The sequence below is a fragment of the Anser cygnoides genome, chromosome Z, assembly GCF_040182565.1.
Source record: "Anser cygnoides isolate HZ-2024a breed goose chromosome Z, Taihu_goose_T2T_genome, whole genome shotgun sequence".
NCBI lineage: Eukaryota > Metazoa > Chordata > Aves > Anseriformes > Anatidae > Anser > Anser cygnoides.
The window spans coordinates 57,303,832-57,329,757 of record NC_089912.1 but is presented as its reverse complement, the minus strand read 5'-3'; the positions used below and the strand labels follow the sequence as shown (position 1 = coordinate 57,329,757).

Sequence of the window (25,926 nt, the reverse complement as noted above, 5' to 3'; positions counted from 1 at the left end):
AAGCCACTTTTATAGCAGAAAACAAAGAAGACATTTGTGTGCCAAGTGCACAGATATAATGCCACTTATTTTATAAGAGAACCAAACAAAAAATAAAAACACTGAAAAATATGTAAAACCTTTGGGTCCATCTTCATCTATCGTTAAACATACATAAAACTCAGGTGAACTTGGATTTTAATAAGTGTAAACTGTGAAATCTGTCTTGAACTAAAAATTGAACAGCTTTAATTGCTTCTTATTCCTTTGTCTTGTATGTATAATGGGCACAGTTATTGAAAAGGCTACAGCAGGTTTATTGAAAATTGTATTTATTGTGTTTCCTAATATATATTACTATGTTGGGGTTTTCAGAATGTAAAATAAATAAATAAATAAATAAATAATGCTTATTTATGTTTGACCTTGGAGTCCTTGAGTCTGTAATGAGCAGTCCTGCCAAGGGGAACAGCTAAGAGGTGAAAATCAACATCAAAACTAAGAAAAGAAATTGCTAATTGAGTTAACAGGAAACTAAGTGGATGTCCCAAATCCAGTTTGTATAGAATAATCAATGCATCTGAAAATGAATCACTGCAAGCATGACACTAAGGTATTCTGGCTGTTTAGTCTAACACATCAACTGCAATAACATGTCACAATGAAAAAATGGAAAAGCAAATTCATTCATATATTTAAAGTCATAATTATGCCCAGGCATGAAGCAGAATGTGTAGGTAAATGTCTCCAGCTCGAGAATGGTGTTGTCTATAAGCTGAGCATTTTGTCCTTTTGGAATGATTCACTGTGTGTGAATCCAGATTCTCCTTGTACTTAAAGAAAGCCACTGAGCATTCCTGGTGAGTGATCCAGGCAGTCTTCATGTTGCAGCAGGTCACTTGCAGTGTTTAACTTAAACAGGGATATGTGTCCTTATGCGTTCTTTGTTCACTGCAAGCAGCTATAAATGAGTGTAAAAAGTTCAGAGCACTTCCTGGAGGTGGATCACCTCACTGAGCAGGGCTCATTCCTTGTAAAAGGCTGTGCAGAATAATCATCTAGTGTTATAATAGTAGATTTATGAATGTTCTAACCCAGGAATATGGAACATCTGGGCTGTGTTATAGAACAAAACATCTACTTCATGTGTCCACATGGGACCTAGAGGTTCTGTTTAGTTATCTAAATATTCAGCTCCCTCTAAACCCAAAAAGAGATAAAACAGAAAAACAGACAGCTTTTTTTTTTTTTTTTTTTGTCAGTGGAAGCAATCTGTAGTCCATTAACTATATTGACCAGTTTTCCATTATCTGTATGGGAGCTTAGGTTGTGGCCTACAACTGCAGTAGATGGCTAAATTCAAGAGCCTTAATCCACACGTTCAACTCCACATAAGGTTTTCACTGTATGTTCAGTCTGAAGGAAGGCATCATGGCCTTGTTTAGCTCCTACTGCAAAGGAGACAATCCCACTAATCATGGAATGGAATAGGTCTAGGTGATGATGTAAAGAGAAGAAGCTCAGGAGGGTTGGTGGAGAGACCCTGTCTTGGCAGGAAAGTCATTGGGTGAGTAAGCGAGCGGGGGTATGTTTCTGTGCTTAGTAATTAACACCACCCATCTGTAACGTGGAGACTTGGAGTGTGGTCTCCAGTTTGTTATTGTTTTGGTTATTGATCCAGGGGCTATCTAATGTGGTTGAGAGGCAACAACCTGGAAAGAGAGACCAGATCTCCATTCATTGTCTTGCCCAAACCAACAAAGCGTAGATCCCCTTTGCCTAGATGTCTTCTGTGTTTCTACCCACCACTGCCCCACATCCAATTTCAAGAGGATGGAACAGAACATGGCCTAATCCACTCTAAGCTATAGCTTGGCAGATTATAAACTCTCCTGGGATGACAGTGGAGATCAGACATTTTGAAATTCAAAGTAAGCTCAAAGCAGAATCTTACCCTTAAATTGCCTATTAGCTTGATATTTTGGAGCTTAGTCTATAAACTTCTTCCTGTAGCAGGTGAAATATTTTGAATGATATATAAGAAAGCCCCTGGGTAAAAGATACATCATGAATAAATGATAATGGTCAACACAAAAGTCTATTCACAGGAAGTATTATCAATCAACATGAGTGACTATTGAGAAAGATTTAAGGCTGGGACTTTTAAAAGAGCATAAGCAATCCATTTCCCTTCAATTTTCAGCAAGAATTGAGGAGATATATATAACCTAAACTCTTTTTAAAATCCCCGCCTAAATTCTCAACAGAGTAAAAAATACAGGACTTGATATTGCATCCTGCTGCTCATAGAAATGGTCCAGCATTGATATGTGTACGCCTTCCTTTATCAGACCTTCCTGCATCTTAATATCTCTGGAGAGCTGATTCTGTCAGGAGGATTCTGATCCCGACTGACTGTTGCCATGGCATTGGGTTATTCTGGGTTGTGATCAAGAAGAACAAAAAAACTTTAAAAAGAAACTGTCTTTAAAACATATTCTCGAGCTATAGTGTTTGAGACTAGTTTTTGAAAAGTAAACCTTGATTTTTCTAGAATGTAGTATTTGTTAAATAAATCTGAAAACTATACTCCTAACTCAAAATGTAGCTGTGACAACAAATACATACAAAAATTGGGCCAATTATCCCTCCATTCAAAATTGTTCATTTTGATTTAATGGTATTATCCCGCACTGAACTAAATACCCCGGCTCCTTTGTGAGCATTTGAAAAAGCAGAACTTTTTGTAGATTATATTCCTGTTTTACTAGGCGTTTTTCCAAAGCTGTTGGGAGTCAATGAAAATGGTTTTGATATTACTGAGCTTCTGAACTAAGTGCATAATAAACAGCTTGTAACTATCTCCCATCCCTAGATAATAATATAGCTCTTCTTTCACACCTATTAACATCCATTGAGTTGTTAGTCATCTGTGTGTACCAGAAGGGCTACAGAAGGTTCTAGAACTACATAAAACAGTGTTTTCTATATGCAGGCACTGGCATAAGTTGATCTTCTTAGAAGACAGAGTTCTCCTGATAGGAAAAGATTAAAAAAAAAAAAAAAAAAAAAAAGTCCTAAGAGAAATCCTGCTGGTGTATTATCTAGGATAATGACCCAGAAGGATGCACGAGTTTCAGCAAGAACTACTTAAAACAGTAAAACAAGCAGTGTGAAATTATTTGGGAGATGGAGGAAGTTTTCAGCAAGTCTGTTATTTACAGATGGATAATTTTTTTCTGCCAAATTACTGACCACATTCTTCTTATTTCACAGGCAGAATTCACAGCCATGAGGGACCAATACATGCGAGGCGGAGAAGGCTTCATTATCTGCTATTCCATCACAGACCGTCAATCCTTTCAAGAAGCTGCTGAGTTTAAGGAACTCATTTATCGTGTCCGGCACACCTATGACATCCCCTTGGTGCTGGTGGGAAACAAAATAGATCTTGAAGAGTTCAGACAGGTAAGACACTTCTCTGCTGGTTTTGGCTTGGTTTTTCTTGGCTACCTCAGGGACTTCTGTAGCATACGTTGTACAGCACTACTGAGAATTATTAGCACAAAATGAGGTTTATTCAAAGAGCTACACACTGGGATAGGTAATAAATTAAGGATTTAGCATTACATTTCATTTATATGTTATAGATCTGAAAGTAGTCTTGGCCAATCATATTGAAATGTTTCTTTTACTTGGAAAGGAATCCCATGATTTTCTTCTGAAGCTATATATATGTCCAATACGGAAATAGATTCTGTCAGGATTCAGACAAAAAAATATGTTTCCTTTGGAAGTTACCAACCATTAAATCCAGATCATTTTCATAAATATACTAAGTTTAATTAAAGGTTTCTCAAACAGACTGGAAAAAAAAAATCTAGTTAAATAGATGAATAGTTACGAGATTGTATTTGCTTGAGAATCAGTGGCTATGTTATCAGAGTTCTTGGATAAGATTGGGACACACAAGACTTGAATTCACTTTTATTTGTATTCAGCCACAACCACCATAAAGCATTTGATTTCTGTGTCTATTAGGGCATTGACTGTGGTGCTCTCAGAGTCTAGAATAACCTTGGCTCACTCTTTTCCCTTTGCTTCCTCTCTCCTTCCTCCTGTTTGTAATGACGTGTTTATGTGCAAGATGGAGTTGGAGGGAGACCATTTTAGAAATGGCTTTGGTGTAACCAGGTACAGAATAATAAATAACCTTAATCTTAAGCAGAAACTTTGAAAGGGGAAAGAAAAGACTTCCTGTATGGGAATCTTAAGAGGCTCTTTATATATGCTATGGTTGGTTTCAAATGATTGACTTCTGTGCAGACACACGTTACAGTTTAATAAAATGGTGTTTTTCAGTTCATTAGCATCTGTGCTCACATGACCCTGTCTTCTCTTTTCCACTTATCCTGTCACTCTTCTCCCCATTTCATCGTCTTCTCTCTTCTACCAGAAGAAAATCCAAAGCAGTATTAAGCCTGAAATTAGTTCTGAAGATCTGATGATATATGTTTAAAGCTTCACATCTGTTTCCAGATCATTGACTTTCTTCCTAAATCAGACTGTGACAAAAATTTAATGATGACGATCCAGTTTCAGCTTATCACTCAGCTTGAGACCTTAAACAACAATGCCATGTACAACATGCAGCACAATACGTGCAGCTCCTGGGGTACTTTATATACCAGGTAGGGAAGGGACATGGATTCAGTTGTTCAACTGAGAGAACACCTGATCCCAAGAAAAATGGTATGCGATTGATTTTCTTAGGGTTATCTGTAGATAAGGTTTACAGGAATGCTGAATTCCCTAAGTGATACAAAGACTCTCTTCCAGTTTGTTTGGCACTTCCTCTTTCTGATCTCATATTTTAATGAGTGTTTATATTTAATCATTGTCAATGCATATAGAAATATATGCCATATTTAAATGTTTTACATGCTTCTTGTTGATCTTGTCTGATCTTTCAAATGTGAAAATTAATGTGTATGAATGTCTGAATTGGATATCACAAATGGCCCTCAAAATGAAGGGGCCTGGGGAGGCTGTTGGGAATGATACCAGACACGATGTCTTTGAGATGTGACAGATGCACAAAAAGTTGTTATATAGGACTGGCACTGGAAATCCTGCCTGAATGTGTATCAAGGCAATTCAGAATCATGTTTCTGATTGTTTTAATAGCTCTCTGTGAGCTAGGATTTAGGTCTCAGACTCTTTCCCTCCCTATCTTTTTTCTTCTGCCACTGTTAACAAATGTGAAAAAATCAGAATGATTTTCTCAAATATTCTGCAATCTGTACTTTGAGTTGTGGAAAACCCATGCTTTAAAGACTAGTAAAATAATACAGTTCAGATCTTCCAATTTGAATAAAGCATCTGAATATTACTATGTCTACGTAAGCAAGTACTATGAACCAGCTGAAGCAGAGCTATAGTACAAGTCAGTTTATTCTGAAGTCCACATTTCAGGAATTTAACTCTGGACTAGCTGTATTCCAGGGCCATTGTTTGAATGCTTTGCAGGTGCTGAAGTGTATGAGGTGTGCTCCTGGAGCATATCTTCACTTAACTCTCATCCAAAGTTTGGTTCATGTTCTTAGACCACTGCACAATTGAAAGCAAAGCAGAGTAAGTGGAGATGCTTAGGAAATACTGTTCAAAGTGCCTCTCTGGTTGAAACTCAAACAATCATCTCTGTGCTCAGCTTTAAACATGTGTTAATGGACTTCAGCAGCTCATTATTTCAGAAGCGGGACTTGAGGTTGTGCTGTACATTTAACAAACACTGAAATAAATTGATCTATGCTTACCTGCTAGGTTAAACACTACCTAAGAAACTTGATGAAATGTGGGAAGGTAGAGTGAAAGGAATCTTTTCAAGGTCATGTACTGTAGTCAGGACTTTATTAATAGAGCTTGAATGTTCAAGCACGGTAGCCAGCAAATTCTGGGGTGGCATACAGCAATGAGCTGACAATGTACAGCATTAACATATCAATGATCAAACACCGAGGAACACAAACGTACCCAGTTCGAACTACTGAGAAATGGTAGGTATCAGAATGCAATTAGCCAGACTGGAATTCAGCCAGGGCACCAGGGCTAATATTGTTGCTTTGCTTAATGACATTTTTCTCCTATGGAAATCATTAAAGGCACTGTAATATTATTCATGGTATTTGGAAACATAACATTAAGTTCAACATTTGCTGGCATCATTTCCATTTAATGACAATTCTGCAACAATCAGACAGGCTGTAGGAGCTCGGTCAGACAAAGCTCTTGTTTGAAATGCAATCCAATACACAATACGATTAATGATGTATGTCGCTCGCATCAAATCTATCAACAGGACTAAGAGAATAAAACTAGTCTGCAATTAAAATTTTGTGTTAGGAGTAACACTACTGAAAACAAAACAGCAAAAGCTTATTTTTAAATAATGTTTTTATTTTCTGATGTCTTCAGTGAAATTACTGCTGTCTTTAAGTATACCTGTCATTTCTAATGTCTTAAGAAATGGGTTTGTCTGTATACCTTCCTAAAACAAGTTTTAATTATATCAGCCTAAAGAATAAACATTTTTTCTTCTGAAAAAATGTGGGGGAAAAACTGTGAAACAGTTGTGGGAAAAATAAATAATAATAAAGAAATCTTAATGCATGTTCACAGAATCACCAAATGGCAGAATGGTTAATGTTGGCAGGGACCTCTGAAGGTCATTTGGTCCGACCCTGATGCTCAAGCAGGGCCAACCAGAGCAGGGTGCCCAGGACCACATTCAGATGACTTTTGAAGATCTCCAAGAAGGAGACTCCACAGCCTCTCTGGGCAGCCTGTGCCAGTGCTCCATCACCTGCACAGCACAGACGGGCTTCCTGATGTTTAAACAGAACTTCTTGTGCTCCAGTTTGTGCCCATTGCCTCTTGTCCTGGCACAGGGCACCATTGAGCAGAGGTCAGTTCCAACCTCTTTGCACCCTCCCTTCAGGTATTTACAGACATTGATAAGATCCCCCAAAGCCTCCTCTTCTCCAGGCTGAACAATCCCAGCTCAATCAGGGTCTCCTCATAGGAGAGCTGCCTCAGTCCGAGCATATTGTCATAGAACATAACCAGTCTGGTAGTGAGTCTTCCTCCATCCTCCATTCCCTTTCACCTATTCATCCTGTAGCTGCATCTAGCCCTTTCAGACCTTGTTCTGTCCTGAATTTAGAGATTCACTAGGAAAGTAAATGGGCATGAGTGGTTAAGGTGTTCATCTGTGTTCATCTTTTGATTTTTAGCCATTGCTCCAAGAAGTATTTAAGTATTGTATGCATTTTATCCCATAGCTCTTTGATGTAAAATAGACCACTAAGTGCCTGATTAGATGCCGTTTGAATTTCAGTGCCTTCTGACATAAAATATTTAGATTGATAAATATAGGCTGTATATCTGTTTTAATGTCTTTAGAGTTTTAGAAACATTTAGGACCAGCTGATGTAAAGTACAATAGATACTTTCACTTCAGCTCTGTTTTGTAACTTTACCCCAGATAGCACTTACTGAGGTTTAAAAGCTGTATAATGGTTAAATATTTTCTAATTAAAACATGTTAATCTTTAAAAATACAATAATAAACTGATCATATTTGAACTCGCACCATGCTAAATCTAAATTTCAGTTTTTAATTAAAATATTTTATAACAAAGACATGTAGCACTGCTGAGAGACTGTTTGAAAAAATTATCTAGAAGGCTCTGCCTACTGACCATTGCAATATATTACGTTCAGTAATTCAATGGGGAACTAAATAAATGAGCTCCTTTGAACAACGTGCTGTAGCTCTGAGCTGAAAAGAACAGATACTTTCTAGCTGCTTTTTCAAACTATATGTGGATGTGAGAACCCCTGTGGAAATTCTACCTACATAAAAATTGCATAGCCTTCATTGAACACTTTTTCCTATACGCTATATGTGATCCCAGAGAGATAAACTATGGGCTCATTCAAATCCATGGATAGCATGTTGATGACCATTGAGGCTAAGGTTACGAGGGCAGCTGACGTTTCATTCAGCTCTTGGCCTCTCCGGGAAGCCTGTCATCACAGTTGTTAGTTTTGCCAGTACGGTCTTGGTCCTGAAAAGAATTATGCACTTGTTTACTCTTCCACAGATTAATTGTCTTATTGGCTTCAAGCACAAATCCAAGCAGGAACAGGGCTTTTGAAAGCATTTCCTTCTTTCTCCCTCCCCCTACAGCTTCTCTTCTTCAGTATGAAATATAAAATCAATATGAAATTTGTCTTTAACATGGAACAGTATCTATTTGGAGCACTTATTAATCACAGGTGCTTACTGCATACTTACAATTTATTATATTTTCTTTCAAAGTTTTTACTAAGCCATAAAGTAATTCTTGAATCAGGATTACAATCAGGATTACATTCTCATGACCTGAAGCAACTGCCTGCAGAATATTCTCACTTAGATGAGGTTTTACTCTGGAATTCGTTTGAGATGAGATGACCAGTTATCAGATACTGTGCGCATCAATTTCTAGATTTCTCATTTTGATAGTGGCTCTAGTGTCATGTTGGCTACTACTAGTTCTAGTTTTGTACTGGCTAAAACCTTGAAATGTCTGCATCTGAGACTGCTGACGTGCTAATGTTTTTTTGTTTATTTGTTTGTTTTGTTTTGTCTTTTTTGTATGAATAACTCTTCAGTATATTTCAGACATTGCCAGTCTATACCTTCTGTTGCCTGGCTGAGACACTGAAAATAGTTACAGAATATGACATTATATTTTGTCTTCATTTTCCAGTGCATAACAATGAAACACTGTTTACTAGATGTTCTGTTATTCATATTAGTCATGTAACGGCAGTATACTGAACTTCTTACCCTAGTATCAGGATGAATTCCTTTGTTTTGGGGATTAAAACTGCTCTGAAATTTATAAATATCCTTTAGTGCAATCAGTTCCATTTTTACTTAAGGACATTGGGATGGAAGAATCTGTATGCTGAAGCCTCGCTTCCCACTTATTAGGCCAGTGCAGTACACAGAAACAGAAAAGTTCTGTTGTTTCTTCTCAACTTACAAACTGTAAGTCAAAAGACATACATTTTCTGTTATTTACTGACAAAAAAATAATATTAATCTGAGTTAACTTTAGACATGTTAAAGTGATTAGACTAAATGAGTCCTCTGTAAATCTGTGGAGAGCTACAGGAAATATCCTGAGTCTTAGACATATTATAAATGAGATTAATCTTCCCCTGAAGATGCCTGTCTTTATGTCGACTCTAGAAGGAGGCATGGGCAAAAATCTTCCTTGCCTTTATAAAGCAGCATTTGGGTGAGCAGAAGAAAATTGTTTTTAATTGTCCTTTCAAATGAGATTCTAACCTGAATCTTTCTGTTGTGATTGTTGCTGCAAAGTACAGACTAGAATCTTAAAGCAAACTCAACTTGCCTTTGGTTTCTAATGAATAAAATCTAATAAATAGTCATTCTGACATTTCTTGCCGAGGCGACCGGCTCCGGGGCAGACGCGTGCTGCAGCGGAGCGCGGGATCGGGACAGGCAGGGCTATTTTTCGGGCATCGAGCCTACGTGAGGGAGCCGCCAGGCACCGGCAGCCCTCGTGAGGGAGGCTGACGAGGCGTAGGCGGAGCCAGCAGCGTCAGCGACAGCTCCTCCCCCCGGCCGTGCAAAGGCAGCCCTTAGGGAGCGCGAGCGACCAGGAGCGCAGCGAACAGGGCCGGCAAAGAGGGAGTGACACGGGGGGAGTGACGCGGCAGTTAGCGAGGCAGTGAGCGCGGGCAGGAAGGGCGGAGCGCTCGCACCCGCCCATAGGGACAACTCCTCCAACGGCACTCTCCCATCAGCTAGGCGGCAATGGTCTCCACCAGGCACGGTGCTTTCTCTAGGAAGTCAGTACACACCCAGACCGACTGCCCGTCCAAACATCCGGCAGTTCAGGTCTCCGGATGCGGGGAGAGTCTGAGCCTCTTGCTGCCATCGGCGGGAGGCAGAGAGACTGCTTGCGTGAGGTGCGAGCAGGTGGACGACCTGGTCCGCATGGTGGCGGAACTCAAGGAGGAGGTGCAGAGGTTGAGGGATATCAGGGAGTGCGAGCAGGAGATAGACTGGTGGAGCAACTCCCTGCAGGACTGGAGGGAGAGGGACCAGGGTGAGACGCTCCAAAGGGGGGTGGACCCCCTGCCCTGTTGCCATCGGGCAGAGGGAGGGGACCTGCGAGTTGAGGAGGAATGGAGACAGGTCCCTGCTCGACCTCACAGGGCATGCCCTCCCCTTCCGGTGCCGCCTTCCCAGGTGCCCTTGAACAATAGGTTTGAGGCCCTGGAGCTGGAGAGACCGGCGGGTGAGGATGAGGTAGGAAGCCTACCCAGGAGGATGCCTGAGGTGAGGAAGTTGACTCCACGCCTCAGGACTGCCTCCACCAAGAAAGAAAGAAGGGTGATTGTTGTGGGCGACTCCCTCCTCAGGGGAACGGAGGGCCCTATTTGTCGGCCTGACCCCACACATAGGGAAGTCTGCTGCCTCCCTGGGGCCAGGGTCAGAGACGTTACCAGGAAGCTTCCAAACCTGGTTAGCCCCTCTGACTACTACCCTCTTTTGATAGTCCAGGCTGGCAGTGACGATGTTGAAAAGAGAAGCCTCAAGGCTATCAAACAGGACTATAGGGGGCTGGGACGATTGGTGGAGGGAGCGGGAGTGCAGGTGGTGTTTTCGTCTATCCCTACGGGGGAAGCGAGAGGCATGGAGAGAACACGGAAAGCTCGCGTGGTTAATAGGTGGCTCAGAGGCTGGTGCCAGCACAGAAATTTTGGGTTTTTTCACCATGGGGAGCTTTACTCGGCACCTGGCCTGATGGCCCCAGACGGGTCCCTATCTCCAAGGGGAAAACAGATACTAAGCCAGGAGCTGGCGGGGCTCATAGAGAGCGCTTTAAACTAGGTAAGAAGGGGGATGGGGCTCAAACAAGGCTTGTTGGAGCTGTGCCGGGGGAAACAATGGCTAGGCCAGGGAAGAAGGCGATGGCCCAGCTGAAGTGCATCTACACTAATGCACGCAGCATGGGTAACAAACAGGAGGAGCTGGAAGCCATCGTGCAGCGGGCAGGCTACGACTTGGTTGCCATCACGGAGACGTGGTGGGACCGCTCCCACGACTGGAGTGCTGCAATGCCTGGCTATCGGCTCTTCAGGAGGGACAGGCAGCACAGAGGGGGTGGTGGCGTGGCTCTCTACATTAGAGAATCTTTTGATGTTGATGTTGTGGAACTCCAGGCTGGGAATGATAAGGTTGAATCCCTGTGGGTTAGGATCCGCGGGAAGGCCGGCAAGGCTAGCTTCCTGGTCGGGGTCTGTTATAGACCGCCGAACCAGGATGAGGAGACGGATGAGGAGTTTTATAGGCAACTGACAGAAGTTGCAAAATCGTCGGCGCTTGTCCTCGTGGGGGACTTCAACTTCCTGGACATATCCTGGAAACACAACACGGCACAGAGAAAGCAGTCTAGGAGGTTTCTGGAGAGCGTGGGAGATAGCTTCCTGACGCAGCTGGTCAGCGAACCTACCAGGGGTGGTGCCCCGCTAGACCTTCTCTTCACAAACAGAGAAGGACTGGTGGGAGATGTGGTGGTCGGAAACTGTCTTGGGCAGAGTGACCATGAAATGGTAGAGTTCTCTATTCTTGGCGAGGCCAGGAAGGGGACCAGTAAAACTGCTGTATTGGACTTCCGGAGGGCTGACTTTGAGCTGCTCAGGACGCTGGTTGGCCGAGTCCCTTGGGAGGCGGTTCTGAAGGGCAGAGGAGTCCAGGAAGGCTGGGCGCTCCTCAAGAAGGAAATCGTGATGGCACAGGAGCGGTCCGTCCCCACGTGTCCAAAGACGAGCCGGCGTGGAAGAAGACCGGCCTGGCTCAACAGAGAGTTGCGGCTTGTGCTTAGCAGAAAAAAGAGGGTTTATAATCTTTGGAAAAAAGGGCGGGCCACTGAGGAGGACTACAAGGATGTAGCGAGGCTGTGCAGGGAGAAAATTAGAAAGGCCAAAGCTCATCTGGAGCTCAACCTGGCTACTGCCGTTAAAGACAACAAAAAATCCTTTTACAAATATATCAACGTGAAACGGAGGACTAAGGAGAATCTCCATCCTTTACTGGATGCGAGGGGAAACCTAGTTACTAAGGATGAGGAAAAGGCTGAGGTGCTTAATGCCGCCTTTGCCTCAGTCTTTAGCGGCAATACCGGCTGTTCTCTGGATACCCAGTGCCTTGAGCTGGTGGAAGGGGATGGGGAGCAGGATGTGGCCTTCGCTATCCATGAGGAAATGGTTGGCGACCTGCTACGGAGCTTGGATGTGCGCAAGTCGATGGGGCCGGATGGGATGCACCCGAGGGTACTGAAAGAACTGGCGGAGGAGCTGGCCGAGCCGCTTTCCATCATTTATCGGCAGTCCTGGCTATCGGGGGAGGTCCCAGTTGACTGGCGGCTAGCCAATGTGACGCCCATCTATAAGAAGGGCCGCAGGGCAGACCCGGGGAACTATAGGCCTGTCAGTTTGACGTCAGTGCCAGGAAAGCTCATGGAGCAGATTATCTTGAGGGTCATCACGCGGCACTTGCAGGGCAAGCAGGCCATCAGGCCCAGTCAGCATGGGTTTATGAAAGGCAGGTCCTGCTTGACGAACCTGATCTCCTTCTATGACCAAGTGACGTGCTTGGTGGATGAGGGAAAGGCTGTGGATGTGGTCTACCTTGACTTCAGTAAGGCTTTTGACACCGTTCCCCACAACATTCTCCTCAAGAAACTGGCTGCTCGTGGCTTGGACTGGCGTACGCTTCGCTGGGTTAGAAACTGGCTGGATAGCCGGGCCCAGAGAGTTGTGGTGAATGGAGTCAAATCTGGTTGGAGGCTGGTCACTAGTGGTGTCCCCCAGGGCTCGGTACTGGGGCCGGTCCTCTTTAATATCTTTATTGATGACCTGGATGAGGGGATCGAGTGCACCCTCAGTAAGTTTGCAGATGACACCAAGCTAAGTGCGTGTGTCGATCTGCTCGAGGGAAGGAAGGCTCTGCAGGAGGATCTGGATAGGCTGGAGCAATGGGCTGAGGTCAACTGCATGAATTTCAACAAGGCCAAGTGCCGGGTCCTGCACCTGGGGCGCAACAACCCCAAGCAGAGCTACAGGCTGGGAGAAGAGTGGCTGGAAAGCTGCCTGGCCGAGAAGGACCTGGGAGTATTGGTTGATAGTCGGCTGAATATGAGCCAGCAGTGTGCTCAGGTGGCCAAGAAGGCCAACAGCATCCTGGCCTGTATAAGAAGCAGTGTGGCCAGCAGGTCTATGGAAGTGATTGTGCCCCTGTACTCGGCTCTGGTGAGGCCGCACCTTGAGTACTGTGTTCAGTTTTGGGCCCCTCGCTACAGGAAGGACATGGACGTGCTCGAGCGAGTCCAGAGAAGGGCGACCAAGCTGGTGAGGGGTCTGGAGAACAAGTCTTACGAGGAGCGGCTGAGGGAGCTGGGCTTGTTCAGCCTGGAGAAGAGGAGGCTCAGGGGTGACCTTATCGCTCTCTACAGTTACCTTAAAGGAGGCTGTAGCGAGGTGGGGATTGGTCTGTTCTCCCACATGCCTGGTGACAGGACGAGGGGGAATGGGCGAAAGTTGCGACAGGGGAGTTTTAGGTTGGATGTTAGGAAGTACTTCTTTACCGAAAGGGTTGTTAGGCATTGGAATGGGCTGCCCAGGGAGGTGGTGGAGTCGCCATCCCTGGAGGTCTTTAAAAGACGTTTAGATGTAGAGGTTAGCGATATGGTTTAGTGGAGTACTTAGTGTTAGGTCGGAGGTTGGACTCGATGATCTTGAGGTCTCTTCCAACCTAGAAATCTGTGATACTGTGATACTGTGAAGGTAGTCTTCCCTTCTAAAGGCTGGAGTGAGCTGTGAGCTATATCTCAAATGTATTCTGGCAGACTTACGCTAAATAAAGACAACAAAAAACATAGTGGTATCTCTAATGGAAACAAACCAAAGAAGAATATGACAGAGAAGAGAAAATTCTTCAAAACGATTTGAATGTTGCATTGAATTTTTAGATGAATTCATTCATCCATCTTGACGTCATTATGGCTGTTCATTTTCCCTGGCATTCATGCAATTACATTTTGCTGACATGAATGCATGATGAAACTGAACTATGCTTTTAAGGAGTTGCCATTGTCACTCACATTCTCTTCTCTACATACTGCCTTACCCACAAGATATAATATCGTATTTTTCGTTTGCTCTTCAAGTTCTGAATAAAGTAAGACGTTGTTTTGATGGATCTCTGACAGTTGTCAGAATATTTGGAACTATAACCACTGAAGTTGTCATGATGTTTTATTATCTTAGAAAACTGTCAAACATTTGATAATCACTTTCTACATTACCAAAATATGTATCTGGATTCTGATATGTTCCTCTACACTTTTAATTTCTACCTATTTTTAATTGATTTTGATTTTTTTGACATTTATTTCATAGTGTTTGCTATCCCAAGAAATCTTCTGCATATCACTTAAATATCATCTTTCAGTATTAACCCCCAAACCCCACCCCAAAAAGTGTGTGCGCTTTTCTGTGCCAATGCAATTTTAAGAGTCAATCTGGCAGTTGTTGTCTCTTGGAATGAAATTTCTTCTAAGTATCTAATCTAAATCTCCCCTCTTTCAGTTTAAAGCCACTCGCCCTTGTCCTATCATTACAGTCCCTGACAGAGTTCCTCCTCAGCTTTCTTGTAGGTCCACTGTAGATACTGGAAGGCTGCTCCTGGCTGAACAATCCCAGCTCCCTCAGTCTGTTTTCACAGGAGAGGTGCTTCAGACCTCTGATCATCCTTTTGGTCCTCCTCTGGTCTCACTCTAATAGCTCCTTGTACTTCTCGGTCTGGTGATCCCAGCACAGAACTCACAAGAGCAGAGCAGAGGGGGAGAATCCCCTACCTTGCCCTGCTGGCCACACTGCTCTTGGTGCAGGCCAAGATACGGTTTGCTTTCCGGGCTGCAAGCACACGTTGCTGGCTCATGTTGAGCCATTAACCAACACCCCCCCAAAAAAAATATCTGACTTTATGTGGCCATGTTTTTTACTCCAGCGGAAGAACTCCTTGGAGGAGAGGTGCAAAGCTGCAGAGATATTCTCTCACCTCTAGAATTTATCTAGGTTGCCTCTCAAGGTGAATTTAGACTCTGAGATTTGTCTGCTTGGTCTAGAAATTTAGAGGTTAGTTGCAAAGACTTTAACACACTTTTCATTTGACAGCCACACTAGTGGGATCTTTCTTTCTAACTAAAGCAAGTAAACGCTGCTGGAAAACTACCCTCACAAGCATACTGCCTAGGGTAAAGCTTGTTTGTAAGTTCAGAAATGCTGTTGGGTGACTCAGAGCATTATTCTCAGAGGAAAACCCATTGGTTACACAGTGACCACACAAAACTGTACAGCTTGCAAGGAAGCCCACAGTGGTATCATTTATTAGGTGACTAGAGCTTAGGTAGAAACCTGTACAGATTCTGGTGCTGGAAAGCAAGATTTGTGAGGAAGCTAATTATCCCTTGAGGACTTTCATAGTTCAGTTTTCAGCAGCAGGGAAAGCGGTAAGGAAGGAGCTGTGTGTGACTCACTCTGGTTCCTGTCCTGCTCCAGGGGCAGTGCTCCAAGAGCCTGATTGCAAAATCCCTTTTTATTTCTCAGTTTATTTGCTGCAATTTTCATTGTCCTGTCTGTGAATATTCCTCTTGCACACCATGCACAAGCCAGTCATAATCCTGTTTTTAATGCAAACAGGGGAGAGGCATGAATGTAACACATGAGGAAGTACTAATCACAGTTTTGCCTCTCCGCCATCTATGCCTGAAACAATGTGATCTCCCATCTCCCAAGAGTTATCCTCCCATTTTCTCCACAGGGACACATATACACATAAGAGAATGGCATGCAATTGGAAGGTATCTTTTTTATACGCATGCTGCTATTTTTACATGAGCAAAATCAAGGTTTCATCCTAATTTTTATATATTATTTACTACAGTTCCAGTTCAGGAAGCTATTTAAGCATAGGCATAATTAGAGTGGAACTAATGTATGTTCTTCAAGTTAATTTGTGCTTGAACAAAGATACTGCCCTGAAATTGAGACAGTAATGAGCAACTTTGTAAAAATGAAAGTCCCTTGGCAAAGTAGCAGATTAATATAGGAGGTAACCTTTACTGAGTGCATCGTTTACATAAAAATGTGAATTTCTCATAGCAAGCGTAGTTTATATATGTTTTTGAAGTAATAGCTCAAATTACTTGAAAGAAGTTTTTTCAGAATTTATTTACTTCTCATCATGGTGTCACAAATAAAAGCATGACCTAGCATTTATAGAAAAGAAGATAAATCAGTTTTAATCAGTTTAATTATCTTCTTTTTTTTTTAAGACTTTCTTGTATTTTTGTCTTACTGACATCCTTTTTTTTTTTCTTTTTTTTTTTTTTCACATGAATTAGGAAGTTAGAAAGATCTGTTTTTATCCAAATCAAACAACTTGGCTAAGAATAGCAGCATGTTAATTTCACACACAATGATGTTGTTTAAGCTGTGAAGTCATAACAAGCAAAAAAAGAATAAATAAATAAAATAAAGCCCAAAAACCTTTACCCAGACAAATCAACCTGAAAAAATGAAAGGAAAATATCTCTGTTTTATATGAATTCTGGAATCTTCAAACCTCTCATACATAATGCCCAAATTTTATAGTATAAGAGCTAATAGCAGCTTTTAAATCTCTGAGTAAATTGGTTAATATAACATTGTTAATGCAAGAAGGAATAAGAAGTTACCTATGATAAACTGACATCAAAACACATTACTACAGTTGCAACTCAGAATGTTAAATGTCGGAATTCAGGTTTCTTTGTTACAGTCATTAGTAGAATTAATCACAAAATTTTGCAGATCAGAACTCTTGACATAGGCTGGAGGTAGAGGATGATATGTTGTTGTTTTTTTTCAGTTAATCAGTATTGGGGTTGATTCAGGTTAACATCTTCATCCACTTTTTCCTGATAGGTGTTTCAAAGTGGAAAAAGGATGGGGATCACTTTTGTCATTACTGCACTTATTTCCTCTATCGCTCAAGAAATGTTCTTTCTCTCTGTTTCCATGTCTATCTCAATTTTACCACCTACTACAGTCCAAGAGATTAATAAAGAGAAAAACCTCTTGCCTTTTTTTTTTTTTTTCTGGTACAAAACTGACACAAACGTTCTGTTTTCATTGTTGTTGTTGTTGATTATGTTTGTTTGTTTTGGGGGAGGTGTTTGTATGTTTTAACAATGTAATACTCATCAGAGTATTCATCAGCAGCATGGGCCACTGTTTGAGTAGTTCCTCTGAGTAGTCCTGTCATATACAGTTAGTGACTGAAATTTTGAAATTGCTTTACATCTCCTCTAAGGTAGTGGGGGAGACAGTGTCCTTACATTCAGTGATGTTTGTCATTAACAAAACCATGAGAAAATTTTCCTATTCTTTTCCTTACTGTGACTTAATCAGTCTCCTCTTACATTATTGCTAAAAATTTGCCTTAGTTTCTAAGACTTCATTAATTTCTGCAGTCCACAATTTCTTCCATTCTTAAAACTGAGGACTGTGTGAGATATGTTTTTTGGTGGTGGTGGTGGTGAATATCCCAAGTTGGAAGGGATCCACAAGGATCATCAAGTCCAACTCTTGGCTCTGCACAGGAGCACCCAAAAATCAGACCGTATGTCTGATAGTGTTGTCCAAATGCTTCTTGAACTCCAGCAAGCTCAGTGCCATGACTCTACCGTCAGGTTCCCTGGAGAACCTGTTAAAGTGCCTGACCACCCCCCCAGTGAAGAACGTTTTCCTAATAACGCTGTCCCAGCTCCATGCTGTTCCCTCGGGTCCTGTCACTCTCCCCAGAAAGCAGAGTTCAGCGCCATTGTGAGGAAGCTGCAGGTACCCATAGGATGGGCAGAGAGCCTGAAAATAGTGTGAATGTGATGATTTGTCAGGAAAAAAAAAAAAAAAAAAAAAAAAAAAAAAGATAGAGTTATATAGATGGGTATATTGATGAGTCAGAAGCACTTTGTGATCAGTGACGCCTGAAAGCGCTTTGGGAAACCTCGGGCAGGATTTCAGACATGGTTGTGGCTGCAAAAAAAAATCTTTCTTCAGCCCCTGGATAATTGCTGTATAAGACTTCAGAAGTATTTACTGTTACTGTACTTCTGAATTTTGGCACAAAGTATTTCACTGCTACATCTGATGTCTCTCCTCTTGCTAGGCTTTTGCACATCGTTTGATAAACATTTGAACCTGTGAAGAGGAAGAAGTGAAAGTTGTGGAGGGCTCATAGTTCTCAATTCATTAATTACCGTTTTTCTGTTCCTAGCTGAAAACCATATGGTTTGGTCCTTTACATTTAATTGGAAGGGAACCAGTTCCAGAAGATTGCATGTAAGCCTTATTCCTTGATGAACTGTATCTGTATAACTGAAGTCCAGGGAAATCAGTTGTATTTTGTTCTTCACGCTCTGTGGAATCTGGAGTATGAAGCCATGGTTAGATAGGACAGGGGTAAAAATGTCATTGTACTCATTTCTGAAAATCTTCACTGGCTATCTCAGTAACAAGGGTGAAAATAGAAGTAATAAAAAGTAAATTTCCATCTGTTCCAATGCTCTGTCTGAGGTGTTGTTAGTTTTTCAGAACATAATAAGTAAACTTCAGCTCTCTGTATCTCTGCACTAAGTTGGAAAGAGTGCTTCCGTCTCCAGGGCTGTCAACTTAACACCATTTATGTCTTACAGATGTATTGCACGCACACACAAATACGGCTTTTACTAATTTTGGAACAACAGCACATAAAAATAAGAATTTTATATTTGCTCTGATTGCCTGACATTTTCAATATGCAACGTCCATAAAAGAAAATCTGCTTTTTATGGAGCACAGGTGAAATGGACATAAGGGAAAGAGAAGGTAATTAATAATAAAAATAAAATAAAATAAAATAAAATAAAATAAAATAAAATAAAATAAAATAAAATAAAATAAAATAAAATAAAATAAAATAAAATAAAATAAAATAAAAAAATAAAATAATAAAATAAAATAAAATAAAATAAAATAAAATAAAATAAAATAAAATAAAATAAAATAAAATAAAATAAAATAAAATAATAAAAGCTATAGAATAGTTCTGATTGGATTTTTTTAATTCCCTCTTCACACTTAAATTAAAGGGTTAATGTTATGCCAAACCTATACAGTAGTACAGAAATCATTTTTGTAATTAATGAGTTCCTTAACCTTGAGAATAGAATGTCTAATTTTCTCCTCAAGTTTGTTTCAGTAAACCAAAACAAGGTTGAAATGGCTATTTTCTTTCAAATACTGAAAAGAGAAAGAAACAGCAGAAAGCTTAATAGTATTGAAACCTCTGGCAGAAAATAGTTGTATGGAAACACTGATATTTAGAGAGAAACTTAACACATAGTGTTAATAAAAAATCCCATGGCATATGAAATTAACTAGTAAACTAATACTAATTAACTAGTAAGCTATTTCTAAGAAAGTTCTTAATGCCATTATCCATTAAAATGTTTTAGGCACTCTGCTTCTTCAATATATGATTTTGTTTATCTAGGTAGTGATTGAAAATAGACTGATAATTTAGGACATCTTCATTTTTTTCTATATTGATGAGAGTATCATCAGCACACATACCATCTTTCTTTCCTGTCTGTTCTGATTCTCTTCAAAATTCTACCTGAGGTCTGTACAGTCAGTAATGTTCTGCCTTTACCTGCATCTATATCTATGGTTTTATTTTGATGACCAAAGTACCAAAATGAAAGGATTTTGTGATATTTGTATTCAGAAGAGTCACTGAAAATACAGAATTCTAAGGTGAATTGGAATGATATAAATGTGGGGACCTAAAACTGAAAAATGGGATTACGACATTAAAGTTAGTTCATTATTTATATCAGAATAAGAGTGATGGTCATAGAAGATCTGCAGTTTGAACATAAGCTTCCCCAAATTTATAATTAGGACTTCAGATTTTAGGGTTTCTCTAGTAGGCTATCTAAATTCAGTATTCAGGCAGCTTATGAAAATCCTAGAAATGAGAGGTTTTAGAACTAACTGATAATACGAGTGCTAACATCAGGAACAGATGGTATTCACCCAAGAGTTCTGAAAGAATTCAAGTATAAAATTGCTGAACTATTAACTATGCTTAAAATGGAATCGGCACTGGAGAAATGGAAAATGGTAACTTCAGAATGGTCCAGGGAGCTACTGACCAGTAAATCTGACTATTGATGAGCAAATTGATAGCTACTATAAGAAAGAACAGAAATAACAAGTACATGAATAAATATATTTTACAGGCAAAAGTCCACATGGCTTTCACAGAGGTTACTCATGCCTCACAAGAGTTTTAGAGTTCTTTGATGAAGTTAACAAACATACAGAGAAAACTGGTATATTGGCCAATCCAGTTGGTATATTTTCTTTGAATTTTCAAAGGCTTTTATGTGAATAACTAAAATAAAATGAAGAGAAGACATGGCATATAATACGTTAGGAAGTGTCAAAGGGAAAAGAAACAAAGGAAGGAATAAATGATCAGCAATGAACTGTTAAAATTATCACTTTAATTTCATATAGACATAGATATTCCTGAGTTAAACATACCCATTAGCAACTGGACAATAGGATGAAACATTTTCAATGATATTTAACTATTTTGTGTCATAATAAAGGACAATTAACTATGATGAGAAGATATAGTAGGATTTGAATACATAAAAAAGAAGCTAGGCAAAGACTATCAGGGGTACTCAACAGCTTGCATATGTAGCTGCATGGAGTAAATAGTGATGTTTCAGTCTGGAAACTGGGAAAATTTTGACACAAGGAGAAAACCACATGAAAATTATAAATAAAGATATTATATTCACTGTTCTGTACAATACAAGAATTGAGAAGAATTCAACTGAAATCTGATTAAGCAACTTTAAAGTAAACAACTGAAAACACTTATGCAGTGCATTACTATAAGGAATTCACTGCTGCAGGAATTAAAAATGTTAACTTTATGTATATATATGCATACATATATATAGTAATCCCATCAGCCATCTGACAGTATTGAAGAAAAACATGAACTTTATCTCAGAGAGTGCCCGAGCCTTCCCCAAAGATTCCCAGAAGCTGCAAGGATATAGCAGAAATATTCTCTATGCTTGGTCTATTCTCATGTCCTGTCCCTAAGCAAGTTGCTGCTGCTGCTGATAGCACAGGGGACAAGACATAGCTATGGGCTGATTTAGCATGGCTGCTTTTCTGCTGTAATATTTGTATAAAAAACTACCATAACAACTAATTTTTATAGGGCAAACACACAGAGGTCTCATGATAACATTTATTTACACTAATATTTATATTTACGTACACTCATACATTGCACATTAAGGCATACGGCAGTATTCACATAGTGTTGTGACTACTCACATAGTCATAGAATAATAACTGTACTTATGATCATATATGATTGTTATTTAATCATTGCTATTATATGAGAATTACTGCTAATGATGTTTGGCACTTGATTTCCACTGGAACTCTTTTTGTTTGTTTGTTTGTTTGTTTTGTTTCTTTTTCTGAGATACTCTATTTTCCAAGCAAATGTTATCTTAACAAAAACACTAGATAAAGATGTTCAGCCCGTGCTATATAGCAGTCCAGAACAACGGCCACAAGAGTCCTTTCTTTTCAAAAGTTTATGGATCTTTTTGTATTCATTGCCTCTATAAGTACAGTTTGACTCTTAGTAGCAGTCACATTTGTTACAATAGTTTCTGGAAAGGAAAGTCAAAGAATATTCACATGCTGATAAGTAATTTGACTCAAACTAAGTGATTCCAGAAGCTTTTCTTACATGTGTGGTTGTGTTCTCTAATTTAATATGCACATTAAATATGCACATAAGACAGGAGTCACAAGAGAATCAGGAATGGTGTAAGAGCGAGCCCAGGAATGCTGACTTCTAATCATCAGATCAAAACACCAGATAATGTTGTCTCCCTTGTGCGTGATTACATACTTTGTGTCATTTCACAGCAGAAAATAACAAGTAGTAAGGGGTGGAGAGATGCACCAATGCATCTGAGGAGGCAAGCTCCAAAGCCTAAGGCTGACATTGCCTTTCAAAACAGTTTTGGCTATGAGAGTTTTTAAACAGATGTCAAGCTGGGGAAAAAAACTGATCAGCAGTGCCACTAATTTGATGTCTTCAGTGCTCCACTAGCTGGATGATTTCCCATCCTGGACTACTGGCCCATTAAACCTGTCTTTTATTGCATAGTTATAAACCTGAATGACAGAAAATAAATAATTAAGACTATTCAAATAGAAGGCAAAGGATCTATGTGACCCCATTTGTCTAAGATAGTGTGGGACAAATTGCAATCTGAGGGCTAATATAGGGAAACATAAAACGTGTTTGTTTTCTGTAGCACAGAACTGAGATATTTATTACAAAGTGGGGAAAACACTAGGTGCATAGGTAAAGCTGTTATCCAAATTATCTGACATGCTGGGAAGGCAAAATCAAGCATACTTCTTGTGCTCTCGGATTTACATTCACCTTTCTCCCTGCAAGAGGAACCTGGATGAGATAGCCTTTGAAGCTGGAGATCTAGTGATGGGGGAATCTTAAAAGATTAAGCTTAAAGGTGGAGCCTCAGCAAGTGATTTAAATTACTTGCTACAATAGTACAGCTGCTTCAGTCACATGTTGAGGAAAAAACAAATAAAGTCTGCAGAACTGAATCTTCAGTCTCATATTGTATAGTGGGTTTGCACATAGCTGCAAAATTAAAAGCTAATTTAAAATCTTTTATTACCTTTGAGCTGCACCTTTGACTACAGAGACATATTAAAGACCTTTGTCAATTGCCGTTTCATTATACCCAAACGCTGCAAACAACGCCACTGCATTTGTTAGTTCAGCAGGAGCCTATATGGTTTCAGCCATTGCTCTGGTGAGAAATGCTGTGTTTTTAAAGGCAGACTACTTCTGACGAATACATGTTGAATAAAATGTGTTTTAGGCAAAGTGGAGGTGCTCATTCTATTCTGACTACCTATTTCTGTATGCATTTTCTTTTGCTAATGTTTATCATCCTGTATTTTTTTGTCAGATAAACTCCATATGTATATTGCAGTATCTATTTGCTTATTCAAATCCAATATGAATTTTGAAGTTGCAAGTCATACTAAATAGTTAGAGGTATTCATGTACTATAATCTCACCATTGTATCTCACCATATATCTCACCATTTTTTTGCTTTAGCTTCTCTTGAACTAAAGGCTAGAAATCTGGATTAAGATTCATGATTTGGGCCTTAAAATAAATCTAATCTAGTAGGCTTGAATTTTAATGACCTGTGAATTTAATACTGTTTCTAAGACTGTGTAGTCTTAGATCAGAGTCTCTGTCATGAATTCTTTCTGTACACTTCATGTTAAAAAGATTGGTGTTCTGGCCAGTATAAATGAGTTCATATAAAGCTATGAACTGGCAGGAGTCATATAACTGTTTTGTAATGTTGCCTCCTCCTCCAGACATCTCAAGGAGTGATTCAACTTCCTTTGAATGCACAAATGGTTTGGATCCTGTGTGAGAATTGCACCTAGTAATCCCAGCTTCCAAGTTCCATACATTCTGAAAGAACTCAGAAAGCTATATAACTCAGTTCAACAAAAATCCCTAGACGTGCCATTCATGCAAGTCCAGAAAGCCTCTTTCTTAAGAAAGTGCCTTCCCCAGGTATTAGGTCTCACTCCAGCTTAGGCAAGGCTTTCCTGAAAAGTGTTCTTGATGTCAGTCTCTTCATGCATAAATGGTGAGCTGAAAAACATCAGAAGATGACAGCAGTAACTAAAGTGTGCTCGTTTAGATTTCTTGCTTGGGAGTTTGTTACACAGCTTCTTCCCAAGTACAGCTTTACTCAGCCATGTGGGTAGTGTGGCTTTTTCCATGACTGACCCACAGATTTTCTTTCATGGCCTACATTCTAATAAATTTTATTAAGAACAAATAAATAATTGTGGGTATTTCACTGAAAAGGTACACTTAAAAAAAGCCTTCTGCAACAATAGTTCATTAAAGTGTAAACTGATAAACCTTGTCTGTAATTTTTATTAATAAGTTGCTAGTTCTTTTTTTTTGTTGTTGTTTCATTTTTCCATTTAATTCTTTTTCTTTGAGCTATCTCTTGTGTTTGCTTCACAGAAGCATCATTAACGGGCAAAATTCCAGGGCAAAACCCTGGAAAAAAAAATCACATGATTTCTTTTTAATAGAAAAGAAGATTAATTTGTTGTGCTGGAGACAAAATAACATTTTAATGATAATTAGGGATATATAAATAGTTTTTAATAAGAAAGATTAATGCACTTTTGATAACCATTATAGCAAAGTATTGAGGACAAACTACTAATATGTCGGCATCACTGATTTTATGAACTCATTTTATTTCAATTCCTGCTGTTGTACAATAAAGTGTATTGGAATGCTGCAGAAGCATATATAAATATATTTTTCTACACAGAACTGGTTAGGGATATGCAGTGAAAAATATCTGAACAATTATGTAAATTGTTGTTATTCTTGGAAAGCAGTGGCTAACTAAGCATTTAAGTTTTACTGTGATATTTTTATTATTATTATTTCACCTTTAATGGAGGCTATTTTGTGTGTGGGTGAACCAGAAGATTATGTTGTAGCTAGAAAGAATGTTAACATAATTTTGGTAGACTGTGTTAATAAAACAAGTGTAATGAGCCATAGTGGTGTACAATATCAGGTCAATGTGAGAATTAAGCTGAAAGTAATTATAATACTAAGATTGGTTGTATTCTAATTATCCTATGGTTAATATTACAGAGACGATTGGCTGAAACAAAAATTATTTGGGCTGGGCTCATTTTTGTATAAATGAAGATCGGTTGTTACATTGCCATTGTGCTTCCATGGGACAGGATGGACGTATATTTTTCATTAAAAAATGCAAATACTCCTCAAAGAAGCAGTTCTTTCTTCAAAATTGAAATGAAATATGTTGCTAGGTTGTAAGAAGCAATGCTACAAAGTCCCCGCTTTTATCCTAGATTTTTATCATCTAAGTAGTGTTAAGCAATCTTGTATTTCAGGTATGTCATAATGCAAGAACATGACTGAAAAAAATATCCTCATGAAACCAGTGATTACCAGAGAGAAACAGAGGATGGATAGAGCTGTATTCTGAGCACAAATTGGATACCAGTCTTGAGTGCAAACTTATTTCATGCACTAGCTGTTTGAATGCAAGCTGGGAACTTTAGAGAAATTCCCACCACTGAAGAACGATGAGGGAAGAGTTGAAACTTGTTGCATTAGCACATCACTACCAATGTTAAAAACATTAAGTAGGATTCACCTCATCTGATTAACCTAAGATGCCTTCAGTTTAATTGTCTAAATCTGATCCGGTCACCTGTTCCTTTAGTGTTCGAGAACAGAAACAGATATTTTGTACAATCAGATAACCATCTGTCCTATTTAAGAATCTTTTCGTGGAGTTTGGTAAATACCTGTTTGACACTGACTGTTTCTTCCTGATGATTTTAAAATGCACATGATTGGTTCAGTATTACAGGCCTTTAGACACTTTATAAAGTCCATCTACCTGAAAGGAATGTCACATATTTCAGAGGAGGCAGAAGGGTCAGCCACCTGGTTCATCACTGACGCATGCTAAAATCATATGTTGGAAGATTCAAAGGAGTTAGTAGAAAGCCTCCTTCATACTGCT

At 39.7% G+C, this 25,926-nt stretch overlaps 1 protein-coding gene across 2 annotated transcripts in view; it reads left to right on the top strand.

Moving 5' to 3' along the window:
- RIT2 (Ras like without CAAX 2) overlaps positions 1 to 25,926 on the top strand; it is a 195,866-nt gene that overhangs the window by 102,855 nt on the left and 67,085 nt on the right. For both annotated transcript variants that reach the window (XM_066988104.1, XM_066988103.1), the window contains one exon: positions 3,256 to 3,447. In XM_066988104.1, coding sequence (XP_066844205.1) covers positions 3,256 to 3,447 — 192 coding nt within the window. The remainder of the gene's footprint in view (positions 1 to 3,255; positions 3,448 to 25,926) is intronic.